Below are 17,933 nucleotides of genomic sequence, written 5' to 3'. Positions count from 1 at the left end.
CCCACGTGTGTGTGTGTGTGTGTGTGTGTGTGTGTGCGTGCGTGCATGTGCACGCTCTCTCTCTCTCTCTCTCACTCAAAATAAATAAGTAAACATTAAAAAAAAAAAAGAGTCAGACATTTAACCGACTGGGCCACCAGGCACCCTGAAAATTCATTACTTTATTAATAAAGACCTCTCCATGGCAAAGTCAAGGGACTCCCTAAGAGTAGAGCACATATGTTTTCTCAGGGTACAGTTCACAGTATTCCTTCATAAGTACAAATGGATGATTTAAACTCTGACTTCATGACTGTGGAAATTCTTTTTTTTTTTTAATTTTAATATTTTTTTTGCATTTATTCATTTTTCAAAAGACAAAGTGCAAGTGGGGGAGGGGCAGAGAGAGAGGGAGACATAGAATCCGATGCAAGCTCCAGGCTCTGAACTGACAGCACAGAGCCCGACGTGGGGCTCGAACTCATAGACAGTGAGATCATGACCTGAGCTGAAGTCGGACGCTTAACTGACTGAGCCACCCAGGTGCCCCTTGACTGTGGAAATTCTTAAAGTGGTGTTTGCATGTACCTATCTCAGTAGTAACGAAATTTCAAAATAAATCCATAGATCATTTTATTAATTCAACATAGATTTATTATACTTTCTGAACTACTGGGCACACTCTACATGTTATAGAATGTACAGGGATGAGCAAAACAGACACAGTCCCCTTTTCTGTGTATGTAGTAGTATAACTTCCAGTTGAGTAATCCGAAATAAACTAGCCCACTAGTTTCAGTCAAATCATTCAGGGTAGAACTATGTACTATGGAGTAATAAATATTGGAGGATGTTTAACAAAATTATTGCATTAGTATGGGGTAGTTCATCATAATAACTATATAGCACTGCTAGTTAAGGCCATTTGTAGCTCACAACAATAAAATTCTCATTTTAGTGTATAAGACTGCATGCTTTCTGTTTTCTTTAGCCTCTAGAAGTGAGGATGAGGAGGAGTGGGAAGGAAGATGAATGTAATCATTAAGATACCAGACACATTTTATCTTCCTTGGAAATTGTTTGGTCTGTTTGTAGGCTTTTCCTACTAATTTTGACTCCTTGTAAACATTAATAAGTAGGTATCAGTGGATTCATACAGTTTAGTCCAAATATAGCTCTTCACAAAGACTGTATTAAAGTTGAAGGCAATCTTACATTGTCATCTTTTCTCCAAGATGTTGAACATTTTTAGTGGCTAAATCTTTATTAAAGAATCTGGTACAAGTATTATATAAAATGGGTTTTCATTATTCATAAGCCTTCTTTATATAATATGGATGATAATCCTTTATTATATGCATTACAAATATTTATATATATATATATATATTTTTTTTTTACTCAGAACTAAATATTTTTTTGCCATTTTGTAAAACACATAAAACATAGAACTTGAGGTTTTTCTTTATATTTTTAAAAGACTAGAGGGGCGCCTGGGTGGCGCAGTCGGTTAAGCGTCCGACTTCAGCCAGGTCACGATCTCGCGGTCCGTGAGTTCGAGCCCCGCGTCAGGCTCTGGGCTGATGGCTCGGAGCCTGGAGCCTGTTTCCGATTCTGTGTCTCCCTCTCTCTCTGCCCCTCCCCCGTTCATGCTCTGTCTCTCTCTGTCCCAAAAATAAATAAAAAAACGTTGAAAAAAAATTTTTTTAAAAAATAAAAGACTAGAAATGGGATACTGTAGTATTTTGAAAACTTTGCTTTAAGGACTATCACAGTTTAATTCAGCATTAAATGGCATAGTTATACATAATTTTAATTCTTTTTTTTCCTTTTTAAAAAAAGTTTTATTTAAGTAATCTCTACTCCCAACATGGGGCTCAAACTCACAACCCTGAGATCAATAATTGCACGCTCTTCTTACTGAACCAGTCAGGCACCCCCTTACCTTTTTTTAAAATTTGGAAAACAAACTTAATATGAGCTAGCTAGCTATCCTCTTAACTGATTTTTAAGTGTATAAAATAGTATTGTTATCTGTAGGCACAGTGTTGTACCCCAAATCTCTAGAACCTGCCTTGCGTAACTTATGTTTTATACATGTTGATTAGTAACTCCCTATTTCATCCTCTTGTAGCCTCTGGCAACCACCATTCTATTCTTTGCTTTTATGAGTTTGGCTAGTCTACTTAACTTCATGTAACTGAAATCATGCAACTGAAATTGTACTGTGACTGGCCTTATTTAACTTAGCATAACATGAGGTTCATTCATGTTGTCATCTGCAGGATTCATTCATTTGCAGGATTTCCTTTTAAGGGTGAATAATCCATTGTATGTATATACCACATTTTCTTTATCCATTCACATCTTTGTTTCTTTACGCATTCACAAGATTGTTTCTGCCTTTTGGCTATTATGAATAGCACTACAGTGAACATGGGAATGCTAATATTTCTTTACTGTCCTGATTTCAGTTGTTTTGGATAAAGACCCACAGGTGAGATTGCTGAATCATATGGTAGTTTTGCTTGTTTTTTTTTGTGGGGGAACCTCCGTACTGTTTTCTATAGTGGCTGCACCATTTTTGCATTCCCACCTACAATATACAGTTTCTCCACACTCTCACTAACACTTGTCTTTTGTTCTTTTGATAATGGCTATCATAACAGGTATGAAGTGATAGCTCATTGTGGTTTTGATTTGCATTTCCCTGATGATTAGTGACCTTGAGCATCTTTCCATATACCTGTTGGCCATTTGTAGATTATCTTTGGAGAATTATTTATTCAAGTTTTTAGCCCATTTTGTAATTGGGTTGGTAGTGTCTGCTGTTGAGTTGTAGGAGTTTCTTATATATTTTGTAAATTCACTGTTTATCAGGTACATGGTTTACAGATATTTTCTTCCATTCTGTAGGTCATGTTTTCACTTCTCGTTTCCTTTGCTGTGCAGAAGCTTTTTAATTTGAGACAGTCCTGCTTGTCTGTTTTTGCTTTTGTTTCCTGATTGCAAATGCGTTTTTCAGTTTTTGGCTAGTCTTGTTATGGTGTCTTTTGACATACTACAATATATATTATATTTCTGTATGTATATATAGAAATATAATTATTTTCTTTATGATTTTTGCTTTTTGTGTCATGCTTGAGAAATCTTTTCCTACATCAGGTTATAAGATATTTTTTTCTTTAACATTTTAAAGTTATGCTTTTCACATTTATTTTGGATGTATAATGTGACAGGAAAACTTTTCCCCACGTGATTAGTCATTTGTCCCAGTACCATTCATTGGGTCCATTTTTTTCTCACTGATTTACAATGCCATTTCAGTCCTACACATCTCTATTCTGTTCTATTGGTCTATTTGTTTATTGTCTAGTATCAGGCTATCTTAATTACTATGACTTTAACAGTGAGTCTTAATGTCAGGTAAGGAAAGTTTCCCACCTTGTTTTACTTACAAAACACTCTCTGCTGTTACTGATCCTTTGCTATTCCATATGAATTTTAGGATCAGACTTTTGAGTCTCCTGAAAATCTCTGTATAGATTTTGATCAGAGGCGATATAGAGGTTGAATTTACTGAAAATACATTAATTTGGAGAGATTGACATCATATGGTACTGATTTTTCCCACCTCTCTCTCCCATTTTTAAAAAAATATGCTGGAAGAGGGGCGCCTGAGTGGCTCAGTTGGTTGTGCGTCCGACTTTGGCTCAGGTCATGATGTCACAGTTCTTGGGTTCGAGCCCTGGGTTGGGCTTTGAGCCCATAGCTCTAAGCCTGGAGCCTGCTGCACATTGTGTCTCTCTTTCTGCACCTCCCCGCATTGTGTATGCGCTCTCTCAAAAATAAATAAACATTTAAAAAATATGCTAAAAGAAATCCGTTTAGAGCATGTGTAAATATGTTTTATTGTATCTTTTCTGAAAAGTGTATAGTTTTTGTTAATATACAAATGGAGTTTTTTCCTGTTTCATAATCTAAGTGGTTATTCCTAGTGATGAGGATTAGTACAGATTTATACATTAAGCTTGTATTTTGCAACTGTTGATTTATTAGTTCTAAGAGTTCCAAATAATGGTAGATTTTTTTAGATTTATTAAATGGAAAATTATTTTGTTTTTTATACAGTTTTGTCTCTTAGTGCTTCATGTCATAATTTATTGCATTAACTAAGATCTCTATCTGATATTAAATAGGAGGCACCTTTTTCTTGTTCTTCATTTTAAGTGGGAATGCATCTAGAATTTTCTATTATGTTTACAGTGTTTTTTTTTTTTAACCTAACATAGTTATTCTTTATCTGTGTCACGATGCTATCACTCTCAACTTAAGATTTCCTCCTTAAATGGTTCTATTCAAATCAGAATCTTTAATGGAATTAAAAAAAAAAATATATATATATATATATATATACATCTGGCTCCATTCCCAGATATTGTGATATCTAGAGTCTAGGCATTTGTATTTATTTTTTAATGTTTATTTATTTTGAGAGAGAGAGAGAGAGTGCAAGCAGGGGAAAGGACAGAGAGAGTATGAGGGGAAAGAGGGAGAGAGAGAGGAATCCCAAGTAGGCTCCAGGCTGCCAGGGCCGAGGCCTGCGTGGGGTTCCAACCCACGAACCATGAAATCATGAACTGAGCTGAAATCAGGAGTTGGATGCTTAACTGATTGAGCCACCCAGGTTCCCCTAGGCGTTTGTACTTTTAAAAGCTTTGTGAATGATCAGAGGGTTTTTTTGTTTTTGTTTTTGTTTACATTATAGAGATTGAATTTTATTGGATGATATTTTTCTGCATCAAATGAAATTATCTTTTTTAATTTTAATTGTTAATATGCTGTCAGTGATAGATTTTCTGTTATTGAACCCATTGATGCATTTCTGGAGTAAATGAGTAGGCTACCAGTAATAGACATGATACAAATGACTAGAAAGGGCTGGAATGATGAGAGTTGTAATGGAAAACAGAACTATATGGGCAATGGAAGAGAGAGAAAGCATTTTAAAAGAGCATTAAATTTGATATTAAAATGTTTTAAATCACTTTTATGATTTCATATCTCATCAGTGAAAAAAATCAGGCATGTATTCCTACTGTGTGTATGTTTATTTAAAAACTACGCATGTATTTTTACAGTACTGATACTTTATGTTATAAAGCATGCAAAATTTAAGTGAGATAAAGACGAAATTGTTACTTTAAAATAAGTTTTGCTTTATTTAATGGTATAAAATATTTTATTGTTAAAGTTTTATTAATACTTTCACTAAAACCAGTGTTGTTGACTGTACTTCCTAAAATTTTTTTTAATCTTAAACACTGTGACATAATCAGAGATTTGGAACTATGTTCACTTTATGTTGATACTTGATTTTGATGACTGTCATAGCTGAAAAATATACCTACCATACAAAAAAGATACAGATCTGAATGGAAGGAGTATGTCATAGGTTGAGATTACTAAAATTTTCATTTTCACTCACTAAATGTCAAAAGAGCTTTTGTTGAAATTTTCATCTTCCTTAATGATGTTATAGTTGTTATTACAAAGCAATCAGAAGTTGTAACAATGCTTTTATTTTTTTTTAAGTTTATTTATTTATTTCGAAAGAAATAGAGACAATACGAGTAGGGGAGGGGAAGAGAGAGGAGAGAAAGAGGATCCCAAGCAGGCTCTGTGCTGCCAGCACAGAACCCGAGACAGGGCTTGAACTCACAAAACTGTGAGATCGTGACCTGAGCTGAAACCAAGAGTTGGACACTTAACTGACTGAGCCACCCAGGCGCCCCTGTTAAACTGTTTTTAAAGGGCACCTTCAAAACCCAGTGATTGTGTTGATTTGGAAGATATTTTTAATGTTCTTATTTTATTTTTTAATTTTATGTGAGAGAGAGCCCAAGTTGGGGAGGGACAGAGAGAGGAGGGAAACAGAGGATCTGAAGTGGGCTCTGTGCTGACAGGCTGACAGCAGTGAGCCCCATGTGGAGTTTGAACTCATGAACCGTGAAATCATGATCTGAGCTGAAGTCAGATGCACATCTGACTGAGCCACGCAGGAGCCCCTTTATTTGGAAGATTTTGTTTACTTTTTAATTTTTAAATTTTTAAAAAAGTAAACTCAGTGCCCACTGTGGGGCTTGAACTCATAACCCTGAGATCAAGATGTATGCTGTACTGACTGAGCCAGCTAGGTGCCCTTATTTGGAAGATTTTTAAAGCAATTAGAAAAATCTGTTACAAAGTTTAAAAATATTGATATGGTATTTTTTAAAATAAGTGATACATACTGTTTTTGGTGACAAAATCATAACATCTCTTTAATAAATGCAGTCTCTGACTGAGTTATTTTAAAAAGGTGTTTAGTCTCCATCCACATTGTTAAAATACCACCTTTACCTGAAGAGACAGAGGAGATCTGCTGGAAAGGTGCAGAAAATAGTGGTTTAATAGTCTCTTTGGGTGTAGAAACTGGGAAGCTTGCTTGCTCGCTCAGCATAAGATCTGTGTGGAGAGCTAACATGGTTATCTTCATAGAAGGAGCTGTCGTTGGAAGGGTGCCTACAGTATATACACAACTTTCTTGTATATAGCTTTATTATGAAAAACAAATTTTAAAAAATCAAAAAGAAAATAACATCTGTTATTGAGATGGTATAGTAGTACTGCTTGTTTCTTATTTCTGTTTTTGTAAAAATATGAATAACCAGTTTTCTAAGTTTAACAACTCTCTTAACTCTGGTGTTGAGATATAAGAGAAAATCTCTGTAGGGTACAGTTTTCTTGCCCACTTCTTGTTTCATTTCTGTTTTAATGTTTCTGCTATTGAAAGGCCTTGTTTCTATAAAATTGACCACACTGATGAAGTTCTGTAATGCCTAAGTGACAGTTCCCATTTAGAATATACCCACTCTTTCCTCTGGATTTCTCTAATGCTGCATATGACATTTGGCTCTGGCACAGGGTCCAAGTGAGGATGTCAAATGGTTCTGTATATTAAATGTTGGAAAGCCTAGTTCCTTTTTGGAAAATAGGAACATAATGATTTTCTTAAATATTTTCAAAAATATTTTCTTACGCCTACTCCACGTTGGAGGCCATAGCTTTAAACCATATCCTAGTTACAAGTCAGAAAGTTCACAAATTCTTGCCTCAGCCCCAGCATTCAGTAACTTAGTAGATTAGGTAGAAGAGTCTCTTACTGTGAAAGCCTGAAGGACCTGGGGAAATATTACCATGCTATGGATTTAAGATAATCCTGAAAAATTCTATATTATTTATTTGCAATTGCATAAATTAATTTTAAAGGACATAAGGACTTAATAAACAGTCGTCTTACTCAAACTTATTTAAAAAGTAAATGATGCCATAATTGTTTCATAGTTCAGGACTATTTGAAGTTCAGGCTTTAAAACAAATTCAGACTAGTCATTTTCATTAGCAATTCAAGTTAATGAATCTGTAATGTGCTTTATTACTTGAAGTATTAACTATTCCCCCTCTATGTTTCTTAAGTAATAGGAGTGAAACATCTACGTCTGATAACACAGAAACTTATCAAGAGAATACAAGGTAAGCTTTTGAAAATTCTGCTACTTTAGTAAATTATATCTATCACTTTATAAAAATAGATTTTTTTAATTAAATTTTCTTAGTGAATTCATCAGACAATGCTAGAAGTTGGGAATTTAGAAATAAATGCTGCAGATGCTTTTACAGATCACATTAAATTAGAATAGCTCTCCTTTTTAGCTCTCCTTTTTCACTGTGGTCAGGTTTCTTCCATGCATAATTTAGGTAGAGTTGTCAATATTGAACTGTCTCTTGTTGAAATTCTGGGGTATTAAACATCATTGATGTGTGATCCTCAAAATGTTTTGAAATGTTGATCATTCTGATGATTGATGCTTTTGTTTTTCACTTTTCTTATGAATTTTGTATGTTTGATTGCTAGAGACTGGGATAAGCTAAAGATATGATCTTGATGGGAGTCTTTTAAAAGTTTTGAGTTCTTAGATAACGGGGGTGTCCAAACTGGGACACCACAGGATATGTACAACTTTCAGGGGAGTTACAGTGACATCTGTTGGCCTTACACAAACGATTACATTTAAGTTGTTTGGACCTAACTGTTTCATAAGTGGGACAGCTACATTTGTTTTGTTTTAGGCCTTGAGGCACCATGAAAAAAATGTACTGAGACATTTTAAGGGTTAAGGGTACGTAAACTGAGATTGTTTGGGAACATCTGTTGTAGATGATTTATTGAAGATAGTTTTTTCAAAATTTTAAATAGTCTAATAAGTATAACTTTTTTAAAAAGAAACTTACAGTAATTGGTCAGAATAGGAAAGCATCATTTTTATGTTACAATTTCAAATTAAGTACAATTCATTTAAAATTGTTTTATAGCTCTTCTGGGCATCCTACCTTTAAGTGTCCCTTGTGTCAAGAATCAAATTTTACCAGGCAGCGTTTACTGGATCACTGTAACAGTAATCACTTATTTCAGATAGTTCCTGTGGTAAGTACCTATGTTTAAGATGTTCTTCTGCATTTTTAAATACACTGTTTCATTTATTTCATTTCATGTGTACAAGGGAAAGGAGTTGATTTAAATTTGGATGGGGCATTATCATTAAGGTAGGTTTAGGTCAACAAAAAATTGATGACTGTGAAGCAAAACGAGATATTTAAAATTCCAGTAACTCACTTATAAAAAGGGAGATGCTTATTGTAAGGGTAATGTAGGAGAATAGCCCGGAGGAGAGTGAAATAATGAAAGGTGAGCTGGGGATTCATTTGAGGAGTGGCAGAACCAAACTTTATTGGGGCTTCTCGGTTTCTTAGTCTAGAGAATGCAAACGACTGGGTCTGATCTGGTGGATCTGCTGCAGGTGAAAACGCTTATAAATAAGTATAAAGTCAGTAGGTATTTTTAATTGTATCCTTGCAGAATCTAGTGTATGAATGCATAAAGTAAGGAAGGAAAAGAATTGTACTTTCTTTTTGATGCATACATATCTTTTTGATGCCATTTTGAGGCTGTGTAAGAAAGGGGTGAGACCTTTTTGATGAATGAGGGAGACAGAGTGGAGTGCGGGATTCCAAGATTGTGGTAATGGTCCTACAAGTCCTCTTTTGGAACATGAGTTACATAGGTAAGTGATTTCACCTGTGGATGGAACAGGAGAAACTGAACTGGAAGAGATACTTCCTTTTCAGCTGTACATTTTGATACATAAATATTTTCTTCAGAAATAAGAGTAGAAGGAAAATTTTATAAATTAAGGATTATAGATATTTCTAAGCAGTTTTAGTGGATGTACTAGAAAAAAGCGTGAAAGAATACACCTCAGTAACTGTTGAGGCCGCCCTTAAACTCTCACATAGCACTAAGGGAGATACCACCTACTTTGCTCATTAGGAGAGGGTCAGTTACTGTTAAATAAACATACAATTGCCAAAGATATCTCCAGGAAAAATCTCACATTTAAGAGATTTCATTTGTTTTATATCACACTAGCAGATTTTTGTTTCTGCATTGTATTTAACACAGCACAGACTTTGGCTAGAGTCCAATTACCAAAAGTTTCTTCTTATTTCATTTCAGTACATTCACTTTTTAGTATGTCCTCATTAAAACCTTAAGGATACAATTTAAAGTTTACTTCATTTTCATTTTACTTATAAAAAAGTCATAATAATTATAGTTCTTTGTGGCTCAAATGAGATTACGTACTTGTTAATGATAGCAACTATGATTGGTATTATTAATTAGCAATTAAGATTGTGTTGTTTCTATTCAAACAGTTGTGTAATCAGAGTTTAAAGTAATAGAATGTATAAGATCTTTTTATTGTGTTGAATTATATTACTATAATTTATCTGAGGTAATTTGGTCCAGAAGTGATCTTTTCCTAAAATTTGGATCTTAGAAATGGTTTTCATGTAAATGTTTTCGGTAACATAAGCCTATGTTATTTTAATACTTTCAATAATTTGTATGTTTGGTTATTTTCATTATTTTTTATTTAAAACATTCTGTTTCTTATAGACGTGTCCTATTTGTGTGTCTCTTCCTTGGGGAGATCCTAGCCAGATTACTAGAAATTTCGTTAGTCATCTAAATCAGAGACATCAGTTTGATTATGGAGAATTTGTGGTAAGTGAAATTCTTTAAGCTTAAGAAAATACTGCTTAGTGCTCGCTTCGGCAGCACATATACTAAAGAAAATACTGCTTAAATATTCAAGTTAAATTAACTTTTTCAATCTAGACTTGAGTTTTGAGACCAGCTGTTGTATCATACTGGATGGTTATAGAGCAGGTTCTGTTGTTTTTGTAATCTAGGTGAACTTTGGTTTGTGGGAGTGATAAAAGGTGAATTTACTATTCACATCCTATACTAGAGAGATAATATAAGAAGAGCAGACTCCCAGATTGTCCAGATGATGACTTATATGAAAACTGTCTAGATTTAAGGGATAACTGTACCTGCTTAGAGAAGTAAAAATGGTTCAACAGATGGAGAGTGTATTTCTCAACTTATACTAAGTTGCTTATTATAATAGATTTCTTGTATCCACATGAGGTACAGTCTTTTTTAAAAGTGAGGGAGCTTAATTATTAAGTGGAGCCAGGTTGAGTAGATTCTGGTCTTAGTTGATGGCTTTTAACAGGGTGCACAAGGGAAGTTACATAATGTAAAAATGCATCCCTAAAGCAAAACATGTGGTTACTTTCTACCTTCTAAATGTGTCATAATTTTTTTAAAAAATTAGATGATTTGTTGTATTGTGAAATTACATTTTATTCAACTTCAGTGAATTAAAACCTTACCTAATTCAATATTGATCCTGACAAAGAATGGCTGATACTTGTTTTCCAGTTTAGGAAATAAGCACAGGTATGTGCAGTTCTGACAATGGAATGAACAGAATTTACACTTTGCTCTCCAATGTTGCAGTTATATCATTCTTGATAAATGTTTCTTTATTTTGTGGAATTTGCATATTTAGTCATATTGTTTTAAAATAACTCAAATGTATGTAAAATTCAGATGTACTTATAATTTTAGCATTTTAATAAAATAATTATAGATTCTTAAATTCTCATTTTAAATAAATGTTTACTGTGGAGAACTATGATTTGAAAAAACAAAAATCTATCTTGTGAACCACTTTTGATCTAATTGTCAGATTGGGGTTTTTTTTGCCACAGAAGAGTATGTAATTTTAATTATTAGGACTGTCAAGTGGAAGCCTATTAAAGCAAACCGATAGGACATAATTGATAGTAAGCAGAATTGTTTAAGTGAAAGTAGCGATATAACTAAGATTGAGCAATAGTTTTTAGCTTTGTGTTATTATTAAGAAGCTGCTATTCGGGGTGCCTGGGTGGCTCAGTCAGTTAAACATCTGACTGAATTCAGCTCAGGTCATGATCTCACGGTTTGTGGGTTCATGCCTCGTGTCAGGCTCTGTGCTGACAGTGCAGAGCCTGCTTGGGATTCTCTCTGGCTCTCGCTCTCTATCTCTCTCTCTGCCCCTCCCGGACTCACACTTTGTCTCTCTCTCAAAATAAATAAACTTAAAACAAACAAACAAACAAAAAAAAACTGCCATTCAGTGCTCTTAATTCAGTAAATGCTCATTTTCTTTAAAATGAATTTATTTTTAGACATTTGGCATTCTTTTCTAGAGATGACAGAATTTATCACTTATGATTGTGGGTTACCTTTAACTGTACTTTTAATTAATGGCCTTATCATAAGGTCATTATAACTTTGAAATTTCATTCTCTGCTGATCCTATGTATTTACCAATTATTCTTAAATAATTACAACTGAAATTAATTACTTATTAAAGTTCAGGTATTTAAATCTTATATTTTAAAGGAGAGTATATATTATAGTATAAACATAAACCATTTCAAGTATGTGTAATGTATTGGGCAAAGTATTGAGTAGTGAGTATGTTTTTCCTTTTGACATGTTAATGTCATTGTTTTTAGAATCTTCAGCTAGATGAGGAAACCCAATATCAAACTGCTGTTGAGGAATCTTTTCAAGTAAACATCTGAAGGCTGTAGACATCTCTGCATCTTTGTGCCTGCAAGTGCCATCTTTAAGGGGAAAACTACATGAAGTCACCGTTTCAATAACTTGATGTGTGTATTAATAAAAGTAATTCAGTCTTTTGATTTAGTTTTTCAATTAAAAAATAAACGTGAACCATCTAAACAGTGAAAGTTAGGACATATTCTTTAAAAATATTGAAAGGATTATATTTCATTAATGGAAAAAAGGGATTCCCTGTTGTACTTAACTTTTTTATATTATACATTGACTTTTTCCTTATGTTGCTTTTGGAATTTGGTGCAGTTCTCCCATTGATGTTCTTGTACACAGGTAACACCCAGTAGCACATCCTGAAAGATGTGATTGATATAAACCTACCAAATCTGAGCCAGTTATCAGAGTTGCAGAATGGAGACTTGAAGTGCTAAATGAAACAATCCAAAGGAAACTTTTTTAATACAGATTCTAGCTGAAGAATTCAACTATAAGAAAATTGTATTTATATAATGTTTAGTATTTTTGAAGACTAGTGAGATTTCTTTAATAATTATAACTCTTTAAAAAGTGAAAGTTCATTGTAAAGATATTTCCTTTTTGCTCTAGAAGGAAATATTAAGAGAAAAATTTCTTTGGTGGGCAGTTGGTCATTTCAAATCCTGTTTGGCTGACTAATTTGTAAACCTAAAGTATATTAAGCTGAAGTACAGCTCTTTGGCCTCAGAGTTTTCAATTGCCAGTATTTCTCTTTAGCTAAGATGAAACTTTCATGAGAAACTTTCAGTTGGTGATACCATATTCTACGTCTATGAGGTTTGGCTTCATCTCAGTTTAGAAATTCATTCAAAGCTAAAGATGTATATGTATATATGCATACGCTTTTGTATGTATATATACACACATATGCATGCAGTTTGTCAGGTTATCTACAGAATTTCTATTAAGGTTTTTTAAATATACAAGCAATATGGGATTGACGTATTTATCTGATTTGATTAAAATTTTGTATATCACCCAACTTTTAAAAGGTAACAGTCAAATGCTAAGTGGTCTAGTTGGCTACTATTACACCTTAAAATTGAATTTACACACGTACATAATTACCTTGTTTATATGGTGCTCATTTGTTATTCTCAAAGATAATGCATGACTATGAAGTAATGAGATGGATGCTACCAGCTATTCTGTTTCACTACTTTTTAGTCAAAACTGGGTTTGTTCTTCATATTTATTAATGAGAATCATAAAATAACTTGTACTAGAAGGCCTAAATCACAGAATGAAAGATAAAGAGTGTTATTAGTTGACATTCCATACTAACATGCATTGTTTATGCTCTCTTTAAAATAACTAAAAGAACATAAAAGAAAATCTCAGAAGTAGTTTGCTGCTAATATATACATATATTGTATGAAAGGGTATATTTTGGTTTTGTTAAAACCCTTGTTGACTTTTCTACAGTGAACATTTTTTTTAAACTTGATTTAATAAAAATGTTAATTTTGGAAGTGGAGTTTTGTAAAAACCTTTTTCAGTCAAACAGTAATGACTATGGGTAGTAATAACAATCACCAAAAAAAGCCATACATCTTAATAACATATGCCTTTGTTCTGTCATTCGAAAGAGTGATGTTTACTATGTGCTTGAACATTTTCTCTGCAGTTACAAGAGTGTAATTGGAAGAATAGCTGTTTAATGAACTCTTTTAAAAAGATTTTTGACCATAGGTTTTTCCAGTTTAAAGCAATAACTTTAGTACTTTCTTTCAAAGTTAATACTTCCAGTATATCAAGTTAAACCGTTCTGAGATTTGAGAACTTCTTTAAAGGAAAATTGTAATAGAGATCACCTTGATGAAATTGTGTTTTGAAGTTTGTGGATTAGTTAAAATATCAATAATAGTCTTGTGTGTCTTTCCTATAAGCATTTTCAGAAGGAAAATATTGACTGCTATTATCTGGGAACTCCTCAGTATGGAAATGTTTGTTTGAAATCTCACCTTTTGTCAGTGGATTAGAAATAGGGACAGGCTTTACAGATTTACAGCTAAAATTCAAGGAGGGAAACTCTATTGATACTCTGATACCTTAAATTTCACAATACCACTTATATTTCCCTCAGCAAATTACAGTTTATGTTGTTAAACAGAGTCTTATTTGAGATGTATTACTTTATTTTTCAATTAAAAGTGGTTTTCTCCTACTTGTGTGTCTAATTAAAATTTTGTCTAGAGGCAAACATGATAACATTTAATTCTCATAACTCACCCTAGAAGACATGTAGGAGATAACCCACCATTTTGCACTTTAAAAAGTGGCTAGGAGAAGGCTATGCTGATGCAGTATGTTGGATTTAACTTGATAACCCCATTTTATTTCAAATGGTAAGTCAATTTAGAAGGCTATTCTGTCAAGTGTTTATGCAGCAAGATTTCCAAGCCCTGTTAGCAACCAGGCAGAAAGCTAGTTAACTGGTTAATAAACACTTTTATATGGAGAAATTACCCTTAAGTAAGATATCAGGGCTGTAAGAACATATTGCCAAGTACAATGTCAGGTATCTTTTGGGCTGCTGTTACAAGTATCAGTTATCTTCATTGAATCATAACTTTTATAGAAATCCAATAGGGCTGCTACTCAAAGAATAAACCCTTTGAGGAGGTGATGACATTTTAGCCTTTGTAGAAGGTGTGACTCAGAAAACATGTAAATACATGTAGTATAAAACTCATAATAGAAATATGAATAAAGTACTCATTCCATGATACCACTTAGTGTCACTATAATTTTCTATTATGCAATACAATTTTGAAAAAAGGTGTGGAATGGAGAGGAGTTAAGCAATTAGAATACAGGAGCCTCAAGAAAATGGGTATTACCACCTGATTCCCTCCTAATCCAACATCAGTTGTCCAATCCTGGGGCTGAGAGAAGGGACAGTCAACGCACTCACATCCCTGAAATTAAAAAAAAATACTGCATTATGTACGTTAACTTACAAACTTGCATTAAACTATACAGTTTCCTGTATTAATAGGAACCCTTGAGAGTACAATGGTGAGGGATCTACCATTACAGAATTCAAGATGATCAGCGAAAGGGAGTGAATGTGGAGGAGACCTAATCAGATGAGTTACAGCCACTCTGTGCAAGGGAAGAAGAAACACCTGAAACGTGAATGAAGACATTTCCTGTCAAATGCAAAACAACGCATGATCATGTGCACAAAGTGAACAATTGCCTGTTGTAATTGGAGCTTAGATCAAGAGAAAACATGACTAGAATCCCAGAAATCCCCTAATTTCTACTTGCAGTCACAACTGGCCACCACCACTAACTTCTAATACCACAGATTCTGCCTGCTTTTATGCTTTATAGGAAAGGACACACAGTAAAAATCTGACTACTTTTGCTCAACATTTTTTTGAGATTTTTATATGTAGGTTTTAATTTAGTCAAAAGCAGCCTACAGTAACTTGTCTTTTGTCCAGAACAAAAAAGCTAAAAAGTAGCTTCTCAAGCTACTTTTTAATATGTGTGAATGTTAGATGCATTGCAAGTGGTTCTTTCATGTATGCTGGCACTTGTAGGTGCCAGATCTAGGTAAAAGCTGAAAACTGGCTGGCCTTCCCCGCATGATAGCTGCGGAAAGACAGGTGGACAGGGTAACCGATGACCTTCCACAGCTTTTGCCTGACCTTTCTCATAAGCTATGTGTGGGATGTTCTTTTTTCCAAGGCATTTTGTAGGCAGTGGATTTTAATAAGTGTAGGGACTATTTTCTCTGGGAATTGAGTCTAATGCTACCAACAGAAACTAAAAGGGGAGTTACTGTGAATACACAAGAAGAGATACTGAAAGTGTTTAAAACAACCAAGACTAGTTTCTCAGGTTAGCCTGGTTTTGATGATTCTGCAGGCTGATCCATGGTTTTGGACAAATTACTTAGCCTCTCACATTTGTGGGTCTGAGGATTGAGTGAGTTTATACACAAAATTCTTGGAACACAGCCTGTTATCTTACTGTTATGTGTATTCAGTACACCTCTACCAATTATGTTTATATCTGTCAGGTTCTCTCAAATCCTACTAGGAAAGTCTGGCATAATGTTTCTTTCCTTTTAGCATACAGGTTCTAAAAGGTTAGTAGTCTTTGTTATCTGCAACTTTTGCAGGAACATCTGAGACCTTGTGTTTGTCTCCAAGAAGTACAAATACTCCAGGTAATGAGGACTTCTAAGTAAAAATATCTTTGGGGTGCCTGGGTGGCTCAGTTGGTTGGGCACCTGACTCTTGATCTCAGCTCAGGTCAGATCTCAGGGTCGTGAGTTCTGGTCCTGTGTTGGGTTTCACGCTGGACAGAAGCCTACTTTAAAAGGGGGGGTGGAGGGGGGGGCACGTGAGTGGCTCAGTCGGTGAAGCGTCCCACTCTCTGTTTTGGCTCAGGTCATGATCTGGTTTCGTGTGTTTGAGCCCCACATCAGGCTCTTAGCTGACAGTTCAGAGCCTGCTTGGGATTCTCTCTTTCCCTCTCTCTCCACCCCTCCCCCACTCATGCTGTCTCTGTCTCTCAAATAAAACTTAAAAATATATATTTTTTAAAGTATAATCCTTATAAAGAATAATCAGCTCATAATCCTACTGAGCAATCAGATATATGTCCAGGATTTCTTTATTGATGAGAAACTTAACCCCCTACACTCCTCCCCGGTTTTATTGAGATATAGTTGATGTACAGCACTGTGTAAGTTTAAGGTATACAGCAAAATGACCTACATTGTGAAATGATTACCACAGTAAGTTTAGTTAACCTCCGTCATCTCCTGTAGATACAAAAAACAGGGTTTTTTTCCCCTCTTGTGATGAGAATGCTTGTGATTTACTCTCCCCACTTTCAAAGATACCATACTACAGTGTTAACTATAATCCTCATGTGCATTATCACCCACTTTATTTTTAACTGCCTGGTTCTTAGCCAGCAATTAACTTGAAGAAACCACTGTCTAGGAGAAAACTTACTTTGAAACATTAACAGATCACTTGAATAACTTATATAAGTTTGGGTTATTCAGTAGTATTGAGAATATTACTTCATCTAACTTTGTTTTCCTGTTTCTAGATACAATTGATATAATACACTTTTGAAGCTTTTTTTTTTTTTTTATGTTTATAAAGTGATTTTAGGTTCATTAGACCAACAATTCTCAACCTTTTTGGTCACAGGACCCCATTACACTCAAATTATTGGTGTAAAAAAATTCTGCCATAATTATGATCCTAAATATAAGAAAACAGTTTTCTTATATTTAGAACAAAATATTCATAGAAAATGTTTTTGTAGAACTGACACACTTCCTACCTGTTATCTATTCCTCCACCTAAGCAAGAGGTTTCCTAACACAAATTTATGTATTTATTAATTTATTCCTTTAAAAAAAAAAAAAAGCTTCCAACAAACATCCTACTAAGGTAACATCCTTAGGCAACTTGGTATGCAGTTTCTTTTAAAAACTTTGTACTTAAAGTCTTGATTATCAATCCACACATGCTTCCACTCTCTACCTGTTTGTTGTGGGGGACTTCATTTCTGTCTCCTAGCTGGAGCTTTTTGAAATTTAGATACCTCAAGAAGGTGCTTTAGGGATTCTGCAGAAAAACAAGTATTGTATACCAGATTAGGGAGATATAAGTTCCCAAGAACTTCCTTTCTTCCTCCCTCCGTCCCTTCTTTCCTTCCTTCCTTCCTTCCTTCCTTCCTTCCTTCCTTCCTTCCTTCCTTCCTTCCTTCCTTCCTCCCTCCCTCCCTCCCTCCCTCCCTCCCTTTTGGAACTTAAGCTATGTCTTTAGTTGGCAACCTGCAGAACTCCAGCAGT

The 17,933-nt window shown here is 34.4% G+C and overlaps 1 protein-coding gene across 6 annotated transcripts in view; it reads left to right on the top strand.

Annotated features, from left to right (window-relative positions):
- The window catches only part of RNF138 (ring finger protein 138), a 33,507-nt gene extending 19,243 nt beyond the window's left edge, over window positions 1-14,264 (top strand). For 5 of the 6 annotated variants that reach the window (XM_058692418.1, XM_058692414.1, XM_058692415.1 and 2 more), the window contains 4 exons: window positions 7,498-7,554; window positions 8,395-8,506; window positions 10,040-10,147; window positions 11,998-14,264. In XM_058692418.1, coding sequence (XP_058548401.1) covers window positions 7,498-7,554; window positions 8,395-8,506; window positions 10,040-10,147; window positions 11,998-12,066 — 346 coding nt within the window. In that variant the 3' untranslated portion in view covers window positions 12,067-14,264. The remainder of the gene's footprint in view (window positions 1-7,497; window positions 7,555-8,394; window positions 8,507-10,039; window positions 10,148-11,997) is intronic. The other variant, XM_058692413.1, reaches the window with a different exon arrangement.
- Window positions 14,265-17,933: the final 3,669 nt, after the last annotated feature.

This window comes from Neofelis nebulosa, chromosome 11 (assembly GCF_028018385.1).
Source record: "Neofelis nebulosa isolate mNeoNeb1 chromosome 11, mNeoNeb1.pri, whole genome shotgun sequence".
Classification (NCBI taxonomy): Eukaryota; Metazoa; Chordata; class Mammalia; order Carnivora; family Felidae; genus Neofelis; species Neofelis nebulosa.
The sequence above is the reverse complement of the archived record's forward strand: the minus strand, read 5'-3'. Positions and strand labels throughout refer to the sequence as shown.